This window comes from Cygnus olor, chromosome 18 (assembly GCF_009769625.2).
Source record: "Cygnus olor isolate bCygOlo1 chromosome 18, bCygOlo1.pri.v2, whole genome shotgun sequence".
Classification (NCBI taxonomy): domain Eukaryota; kingdom Metazoa; phylum Chordata; class Aves; order Anseriformes; family Anatidae; genus Cygnus; species Cygnus olor.
The window spans coordinates 6,874,840-6,884,924 of record NC_049186.1 but is presented as its reverse complement, the minus strand read 5'-3'; the positions used below and the strand labels follow the sequence as shown (position 1 = coordinate 6,884,924).

General features: G+C 41.3%; 1 protein-coding gene across 7 annotated transcripts in view; it reads left to right on the top strand.

The window, feature by feature from the left end:
• Window positions 1-169: 169 nt before the first annotated feature.
• Window positions 170-10,085, top strand: part of MBTD1 (mbt domain containing 1) — a 35,314-nt gene continuing 25,398 nt past the window's right edge. Inside the window, exons 1-7 of one of the 7 annotated variants that reach the window (XM_040530787.1) lie at window positions 192-358; window positions 1,799-1,986; window positions 5,699-5,812; window positions 7,570-7,771; window positions 8,463-8,602; window positions 9,568-9,682; window positions 9,777-9,859. In XM_040530787.1, the coding sequence (XP_040386721.1) occupies window positions 7,618-7,771; window positions 8,463-8,602; window positions 9,568-9,682; window positions 9,777-9,859 (492 nt within the window). In that variant the 5' untranslated portion in view covers window positions 192-358; window positions 1,799-1,986; window positions 5,699-5,812; window positions 7,570-7,617. Of the gene's footprint in view, window positions 359-1,417; window positions 1,466-1,798; window positions 1,987-5,023; window positions 5,813-7,569; window positions 7,772-8,462; window positions 8,603-9,567; window positions 9,683-9,776; window positions 9,860-10,085 lie in introns of those variants that run through there. The other 6 variants (XM_040530786.1, XM_040530785.1, XM_040530783.1 and 3 more) reach the window with 6 other exon arrangements.

Genomic DNA, 10,085 nt, shown 5'->3' with positions numbered 1-10,085 from the left:
ATTCTCTCTCCCCCCCAGCTTCTAAATGGTTTCCCCGACAGGCCGGGGGGGGTACGGCGAGCGAGGCAGCCCCATCCCGCGGGGCGCCCAATGAGGGCGCGCGGGGGGCGGGGCTCGGCGCCTGCGCAGTGCGCGCCCGCTCATGTTGTTGCTGTCCCGGCGCAGGGCGCGGGGCCCCGCTCCCCCGGCGCGGCGCTGAACTCCGCGGGGCCGCCCCGGGGCCCCGGCAGGGGCGGGTGGCGGGGGCGGGGGCTGGGGCTGGGGCTGGGGGCGCCCTGAGGGCCGAGCCCAGCCGAGGGGGCCGTGGCGGCCGCTGCCTGCTGCCCGCCAGGGCCTGATGGAAGACACAAAGGAGCTGGTGAGTGCCGGGGGCTGGCGGGGGGAGAGGCGCCGCGGGGAGCCCCCGTGGTCCGCGGGGTGCGGGGCGGGGCTGGGGAACGGGGTGGTGGGGAGAGGGGGGCTCCGGGGGGGGCTGTGAGAGAGGGGAGCAGTGGGGGAGGAGGGGGAGACCTCCCCTCCGTCGTGATCCCCCTCCTCTGTCGTAATCCTCCCCCTTTGTCGCGATTCCCTCCTCTGCCGCGACCACCCACACGCTGTGACCCACTCTTCTGTCGCGACCTTCTCTGTGTCGCGATCCCCCCCAAGTCGCGGCTGTGTTGTTGTGGCTTTGTTCCCGACCCGTGCCGCAAACCCATGCGACCAGTTTCGCTTTCAGGTCGGTGCTGGAAGGGTTCGCAAGGGTTCTGTCAGCCCGGTTCTGTCAGGTCCTGGGAGGAGCGGCCGCGTGTGAAAAAGCGACTCCTTTAACAAAAAAAAAAAAAGTTTAAAACGTGGGTGGTAGCCATTGGGATCCTTAACTTTCAATCCCAGTCAACACTCTGAAAGCTGCAGGGCAATTCTCTGTGGTTTAAATGCAGATTGTTTTGCATGCGTGAGGAGCTGCGTTTATTTGTTTGCTCGTTACAGCTGCTTGGAGCAGTCTGGTCCTGACTTGTAGGGAGCAGAGTAAAAAGGGTATGGGAGAGACTAATCTGGATCTTTAAATGGGATCTAAAAGTGTATTCTTCACAAAAGCCGACAAAGTTGATAGGTGTGTGCAGTTGTCTTTGCTTGTTAGTTCTGCCTAGGGATGGGTTTGAGGAAGCGCGTAGCCTAAGCTATAGGGCAGCACAGCTGAGGTAAAAACTCCCCTAGGTGGATGTCACTGCTTATGCCACAAGAATGGTTCAGGTGTTCTTGAGAGCATGGAGACCTGTACACATACGAAAGGCTTGTAGCCTGAAAATAAGAATTATCTTCATTTTTGCTCCCTAAAGAGCTAGACGACGTTAGCGGTGTTAATAATGTTTACAAAAGAAGTTCCTCCTCATTAGCTTTCAGTTCTCTTACCTTCTAAAATTTAATTTAATTTTGTAAGGTTCTTGATACCTTCTGCAAACTACTCCAACATACCTTCACTTCTCAGGTAAGTCGGCACACATCAGACACGTGCGATGTTTTTGCTGAATCCAGCTCTGAGCACATAGAAGGAATTGAGGTGTAGCACACCATGGTTTTGGGTTAGTGTTGGGTTTTTGGTTTGTTTTTGTTTTTTAATGTTAACAGGATGGTTAAAACAAAGTATTTGCCTTCTAGACTTTGCCTCTTCTGGGTATTCCTGTATATAAGAGCTTTGTAAACACGTAATGGAATTTGTAACAGATTTTCATTTTTTTTTCAAAACTCAGATATTTCACATATTTACATTACCCCTCCCCCTCCAAATTGCCTGCTAATTTGATATATTTTTTTGTAAAAGAGTCTCCCCTCTTGTGTGAAACCCCCTGGGGAAGAGGCTATGGACAAAACCATTGGCAAACAGCAGAAACTGGCTTCAGACAAAATGCTGTCATACATAGCAAATGAAGAGACAGGAAAAACATTTCTGTAATTTTCCAGCTGAGATTTTACTTATAATAAGAGTGGAAGGCACATTTCCAGATAGAGGTGAGTTGCTTATATAAAAAAAGTAAGTTTGGTCGGTTCTGATTTCCAGGAATCCCGAGATGTTTAGCTTTGGAGTTTTCTGTTTGTTTATTTTTAATGAAAGCTGAAAGTGTGTTTTCTTTAAATTGGTACTGTGTTTGATTTTTCCTTTTTTGTCACACTCAGGCACAAGTAGATCTTCAGTTCTGTCAGGGGTGAGCTAGTATTACTGCACTGAAGTACTCTGGCCAACTTAAGTTCAGAAGAGTTGTAATAAATAAGTTCTGTCGTCTTGGTGCCTTAATGCTGATATCCGGAGCTAAAACTGAGCTTGTGGCATAAAACATCAATGAATGAATTTAAAAACCATGCGTCAAATTTAATACCGACTTCGAAGTATACTATGGGAAACGTATGATCTGTTAAGGATATGTGATTAAAGTAAACATGACTTATCACAGACCCATGGCCTGAAGGTTATAATGACCTCATTGTTGACCTTGGCCTCAAATACCATCTGCTCCAACTTCTGTCACGTTTCTGGGAGTCAGATCTGAGTATTGAAAGAGATGCCTATCTGTGTAGGTGCCGGCAGGCTTCCGTTAAGCTACAGCTCTCCTACTCAGTTCTAAATTGCTGCCTTTCTGAATTCAAGCACCAAATTGATTCAGAAGTACTGACAAACGTTTTGAGCAGGTTGAGACCTTTCTGTGATTTTGTATCAGTCTCCTTTTGCCGAGGTTTGCTTACTTGGAGGCAAGGGGGTTGGTCACTTAATAACGGGGTAAAATTTCTATAGCAAGTTCTCGCCTTCAAAAACGCTTTCTCCTAAATTTTGCTGATACTTGACCATAGTTTTCATTGAACCACTAAAGCAATCTCCTGAGTAAGTATTTGATGTCTAATTAACATTAAATGGTTTTATTTTGTGATTTGGCCCTGCATTATCCGCCTTTTGTGACCAACTTTTTGTACTGAAAAAGTAGTTGCTATTCTCCAAGAGCGTATGCTATAATGTGCTGACTAAAATCAACTGTGTAACTATATGCTAAAGGAGTGAGAAACTGGTTATTAATCATATTTGTTTAGAGTTGCCTTCCTGCTTTTAAGGAAACCGGTTTCCTTAACTATATTCTTTTATCATGCCATTTGCCTTGTGTAATAGTTAATTAAGAGTATTTCTTAAAAATACATCGTTGCCAAGTACTCTCAGAGGGGAGAGGAAGAACAGGAAAATGGGAAGTTGGGCATAATAAGAAAGCAGTTTTTTAGGGTTCCTTTCTCCACCCACCCCTTCAGTAAGAACTATGCAAGAAACCCCCAAGCAAATAATCGTGCAGACTTGGATTTGCCAGTCCTGCTTCGCCTAGATCTTGTGTCGCTCTGTCTAAAAACCTTTCCTGTTGAGGAGCTGGTAATCTTACTAGGAAAATAAGCTTAGCCAGTATACCTAAATGTTTGGCCTGTATGCGTATTGCTTCTGCTCACTGACCTACTGGGTTATCCTGTAGTGCAGCAGCTACTGCTCTTTGGCTAATGACTGGTTGCGCGGCTCTGAGGCTTATGGCAAGCCAGGCCTCCTCTCCTGCTCGGAGCAAGCTTTGCAGATAGGCAGGGTGCATTCCCTCACATTAGGAGGTAAAGAGCACTAATCTGTTTCAGTTTTGAGGGAAGGGTAATTTTCCTCCTCAATGTCATTTTTCATGCTAAATCCAAGCTCCTGGATCCATCCTTTTCTTTTATGTCTGTATTTTGAAACATGTTGATTGATCTTGTTACGGTTGTAATTGTTGGATCGAGTTCCTGATACTGTCTCTAGTAGCCGGAAAATGAATTTTAGGAGAAAGATTACCAAATGTTGATTATTAAAGCCTGTAAATATAAAATTTAAGCTTACTCCCCCTCTGCTGACAGTGGTGACCCACAGTTCTGTGGTTATGACGGATCACTTCGGTGCTGTAACTAACATGCTACTTATTTGGGTGGAGGACTGCATTCTCATGGACAGTGTGTCTCAAAATCCAGTGGGAGCACCTGGTAGAGTGTAAGCTGCTCTCTCCGAGGCTTCCATTCACAGAGGTGCTGCAGGTAGCAGCTAAGTGCTCCTCTGTCAGACGGTGTGGCTAGTCAGCTGGTAAGGCATGCTGCTGCTCGGCACTTGCAAGAACGCAACAGGAGTTGCAAGCTGCTGCTGTTACCGAAGCAGATGCCTTTTCCTCAATTATGGTTCTGTTGGAGGTATATGTTGCCCTTTATATGAGGATGCAGTTTTTGACCTTTGAGTTGAGAGTTGTACCCTAACTATTTTCTGTTTCAGATATTAGAGCTTGGAAAATAATAGGACCTTTCATTTCGGCAGGAAGGGCTATCAGAGATTCCACACATTATTCACTTGTTTTTACAAATGCTGTCTCAACATGGGTTGAAAAGAACCTTAGAGGTGTTTATTATCAAAATAGAAGTGTTTTGATGTGCTCTAGCAAAATTCCAGCATAGGTATTTGCATATTTTCTTCCCTAGCTTCCACCTACTTCTATAAACAAAGTAGTTTGTATTTTTTCTATTGAAAAACTGTATGCTTTCCAAGCTACACAAAATGTATTTTGAGTAATTTCCCAAGAATTACAATCCAGATAATAACTATAAATTAACATTAGGAATGTCCTATGCAAATTATCTGGCAAGCATGCTTATCTTCTGGCAAAAGCTTGGATGAAAATGTTATATAAAAACTATAGTATTATTTTAATCAGTAAAGCTGCTATTTGGAGTTGCTCATAACTTGAGCTGAGACAATTTGACCAAATATAAAGTAAATGGAAAGGTGGAATATGGGACTTCTTTTGACATTTTAGTTAAGCTTAACTAGCTCTTGATGATTGCTCCTTAGAAACCTCTGTAATGCTGAAGAACGATTTTTTTAGAGGTCCCAATTTCTCTAGAGAAATTGGAAATGTTTTCTTTCTCATCTGTGAATATTTTGGCAGAGAGGGCTTGGCAGTGATGCTAAAGTTCTAAATTTATGTGATAGGAAAAATAAAAAATAAAAAAATAAAAAGAGTCAACCGTTCTGTTGTGGTATCTGTGATTGTAATCTTGCACCATGCTTCAGCTTGCCTACAGCAGCCTTTCTTCCTTCCCTCCTGTGCCGCTGGAGCTTCAGCTTGCCTACAGCTTTCCATTTCTGCTCCTGCCCTCGCAGTGGGAGCTGCACTGGCTCTGGGGTTTCTCTGCTGTGGCGCTGGGAGTTGGTGGGACTGGGAGCGGGCTGTGCTTCTCTTCCTCCTGAGCTGCTCCAGCATTTCACACCCCTGGCAGCAAAGCACTGTGTGAAACAGAAGGGCCGTGTGTGTCCGGAGGTCTCTGGTTTGAAAAGAAAAAGAAGTGTGCTGAGACCACCCTGTGCTGCAGGTTCCACTAAGGGTTGAAGCCCTCCTTTCTGTAGGACAGGACCCTGGTCCCTAAGTGAAATGAGGTCAGCCGATTGACGGAGGATGCATGGATGAGGCTGGATATACTGTCCATGGGCTCTGGTACACCACCAAAATCTGTCCGTAATACCAGGAGGCAACGCGGTGTTACTGCTGTGAATGGTTAGGATGGTGCTGTGTCTTATTTCCTGGTGGAGGCAATGGTCAAGGAAAGCCAAACTGGGGCATGACAGAGTTTGAGATTCTGGGGAAGGTAACGAGTCTTCATGTTCTGATCTGTAAATTACTGCCACTTTTTGCAGAACACTGTATCCATGGCAACGTGTTCAACTTCTGTCTTAATCTACGCACACGTGCACACAAACGAATAACTGATCTTGCATCTTGCTGGTAATAGTATCAGTGATAGTGTACAGGTAAGGCTTGCTACCAGCGTAGCTTAGGATGAGGTTTTGTTCTGCCCTCTCCCTGCATTTCCTCTGATGATTGCAGCTGTTGTCCTAGCTGCTTCCAGCAGCTCTCAGTTTCTTCAAGGAGATGTGGAGTTATGCCCTGTCCTAAGTTTTGGTTGGTTTTAATATAACTTTGAGTGGTTGGCTGTGGGACGTGTGCACAGTTAACATTACATTGAATTTAAGTTTCAAAGTGCTTTAAGCGATTTGTGTATCTTATTTTATAATCTTTTACGCTTACAGGATGTGGGGTTTGTTTTTTTGTTAGTTGGATGCTAGGATTGAGTCAGTGTGGGAATCAGTTTTCCCTTTTAACTATGAAGAAATCCTTCTATAATAGGACTTAGATTGAAAAGGAGAATAGAGAATATTATAATAAAAGGATAGCATGGCAGAAAAATGCTTGGATAAAATCCAACAATAAAGATGTTCAGGCATATACTCTCTAGGAAAGGGATTTGGGGAATTACTGTGATGAAATCTTAAAGCTATGAATCCAAATGCAATTTAAGAAGGAAAAGTCCAGTCACATTTCTTTTTGTCTACAGTGATTTTTAAATAAAACTAGCTCTTGGATGGGAGTGGGAAGGAAGTAGAAGCAAAGGCTTTCTTATTTATTTTTCTGTTTTCTTGCTGTAGTTCGTTTCCCTAACTTGTGCTTCCGTTGTAGAATTTTTCTTTTTTTTATTTATTAATACCTCTCATTCTTAGTAGATATTAAGAGTAATGGAAATACTTTGAAATTTTTTTTTTTAGCTTGATGAAGGCAGCTCACTTATGTAGCAGTAACCTTGTTTCAGTAGAGCTGTTTAAAATAGTGATCAAGTGAAAGATGTGACTATTACAATGCATGTAGTGGATGTGCATCAGAAAAAGACCAGTTAATCTGTTGTTTATGCCTCTTTAATGTCTTCGGAAATTGCTCAACTGTTTTGCATTCTTCAAATCTGTATGTTTTCACTTGACCTCAGATTTATAGTTTATAGCAAAACTATTATGTAACAGGGTTTTGTAGATGACAGTGGCAAATTAGTCACCTTTCTATCTTTTAGTATTTATTCAGACCCTATTGCCATAGTAACTGAGCTCTTCATAATTGTTAATGTATTAATCCTCAGAACATCCCCATGAGGTAGAGAAGTATTCCTAGCTCGTCCATGAGAAACTGAATCCTAGGGAAGCTGAGTGATTTATCTGTAACCCTGCAAGCCAGTAGTAGCAGAGAGAGCCTCATTCCTGCTCGGTGGAATAGTGCCCTCCTCATTGAACTGTCTCTTCTCTGCCCAGCTTTCTCAAATGAATGAATTCAGGTGAAATTGGCTGCAGCCATCTGGAAGGTGCTCATTTACATGTAAGATCCGTGTAGCTGTCATTAATCAGCACATCAGGATTAATGAACTCTGAAGATACCAAGAAAAAGGAACGTATGGGCTGATACTGTGTATTCTCAGTGGACCAAGAGAGATTTTTCTTCCTGTTTGTCATAATACCAAAAATTGGCTAGTTTTGGCTCTACTAATACTAATTCAATTGGCAATATGTAGCTCATATTTCTGTGCTGATTGAGCAGTTTGTAGTAGTTCTACATTTAAAGGTTGACTTTGACCTTTGAAACTTTTTAAGTTTGCCTTTGATATTTTTTGTATACAGAATGCTCTGCTATTCTTTGTTTTGTTTGCTTTTATTTTTTTATTTCTTTTTTTTATTATTATTATTTTTAGACAGAACATACTTCACGAACAGAAAGGAAAAGACGTGATTCATTCGGGATGTTTGACGGTTATGATAGTTGTAGTGAGGACACCAGCAGCAGCTCCAGTTCAGATGAGAGTGAAGAAGAGGTTGCTCCTTTGCCATCCAGTCTCCCAATCATAAAGAACAATGGACAGGTCTATACTTATCCAGACGGTAAATCTGGCATGGGTAAGTAAGTGGTGTGTGAGTACCAAGACTTTGTTTTTCAACTTCTGCTGTGATTTGTGAGTGTCCAGTCCCAAGTGTTTGTTCCCCTTGAAAATTGACCAAAATAGTTGAATGGAAGTGGATTGTTTGGGTTTTGCAAAACTGTAATAAGATAGAATGTGAATCTTGCTGTCAGGAAAGAAATAGTTTATAAACATTTCCCCCCTTATAACATGTATTGTGTATAATATACACACAAGTATGTGTTCTCATGCACATTGTTTTTGTGCTTTGAGCTTTTTTGAAAGTGTCATTCTGTTCTCTTACACTTGGAAGTATATCTCTCTACCCTTTATCTTGTTTATATATACAATATATAAAAATATTTCTCCCAATACTAGGAAAACTTCATTACCACTGCTGTATAAAGCCTGTCAGTGTGTCCCTGTTCACTATTACCTAGCTATGAACTGCAGTTTACCAGAAAAATAAAAGGGCGGGGAGGAGGGGAAAGATTGCTTTTACCAATGGGGAAAAATATTTTGGACGCGATTATTAGTGATTAGCAGAGATTTCTCTGGGTAAAATTTTGGATTTGGTAGAAATGGATCAGTTTGGTGCCACCTACAGGACCTTTCTCATGCTTTGTTCTGAATTTTTACTGTGGCTTTTTTACACCCCAAACATTTTGTTCTTTCTCTCCTCTGATTAGCTACATGCGAGATGTGTGGAATGGTTGGTGTCCGTGACGCTTTTTACTCTAAAACGAAACGCTTCTGCAGTGTATCATGTTCCAGAAGCTATTCATCAAACTCCAAGAAGGCCAGCATTCTGGCCAGACTTCAGGTAGCGGTACAGACACCATTTTCTTTATATACTTATTATAGTCTGTCTTTGTAAAATATGTGCACTTGTAAAACTTGCATGATGTTCTTAAAACAACTAAGTCAAGTTTCTAAACACAGTAAAATTGTCACATAAATGATTTCTAAGCTGAAATTCAAAACCATATCACTAATGAGCAAATTGCTTTGCTCAGCAGAGCAAATTACACAGAATATTGACTCCTTATTTCTGCTGCAGCGGCCCACTTTTATCTGCAAGAAAAAGATCATGCAACCAACAATTAGTCTATATATGTAGTGATTTGAAAATCCATGCATCTCATCCCCAAGATACTTTCAGGCTTTAGAGAGAATAAAGGTTTATTTAGCACTGTCGTGTTTTGCTTTTGAGGGTTTTCTTAACTATACAGTCTTACAAAATGGGGTTTGATCTGTTCACTTAAAATATTAATCAAATAATCAGGAAAACATTTCTGTAACATTGAATAAAAGAACTGGAGATGTAGAGAAATATTATATCTTTGCTCATATTCATTGCATATGCAACAAAGGCCAAGAAACTGCATTGATATAAATTAGATTTAAAAAATCTTCCTTCTAACCTGCTTTCCAAAGGTATCTTTTTTTTTCCAGGTAAAATAATGAGTATATATGTTTTTCAAGTTGGAATACTAGTACAAAAGTAATCTTTTAGGAATTGTTTTCCTGTTGGTGTTTGAATGTCTTTAATATTATATGTAGTTTTGTGGTACTTGGTCAACTTCCATACTATGTTGTGTTAATTTTAGTTAAATCTACCAGAGAAAAATACGTGATAAATTATTTTTAAAACTTAAGTGTTTTCTTTTTTTTTTCCCCCACAGTGATTTTTTTTCAAAAAAGTTGCATCAGAAATATGCTACAGATCTACGGAAATTTTCGGGTTGGAGTTTGGAAAGGCTTTATTTACTTAGCTTTTTGTTGTTGTTTTAGGGTAAACCTCCAACAAAAAAGGCTAAAGTTCTACAAAAACAACCATTGGTGGCTAAATTAGCAGCATATGCTCAGTACCAAGCAACTTTACAAAACCAGGCAAAGACTAAAGCAGGTAATGGCACATAAACAGCTAAAACAAATTCTGAGCAATACAAGATTTATGTTTCATTAGCAGCTTCCTAAATGAAATAACTTTCTCTTAACAGCTGTCCCTGTGGAAGGTTTCAGCTGGGGTAACTACATCAATAGCAATAGCTTTACAGCAGCTCCTGTCACCTGTTTTAAACATGTAAGTATTTTTCAATGCGTTAGTCTTTTGTGTGTATCTGCATGCATGCATGAGGGAGAGAATCCACATTAATTCTTGAATTTGTTTTTGCAAAACATGCATACCCAAACTTGTTTCCAAGCCTTGGAGTGCGAAACCTGTAAACTGTATGCGTATGACCACTTTTAAATACATATGTATGTTTCTGTTTGTTCTTTAAATCATTCTGAATGCTCTGTTACACTCA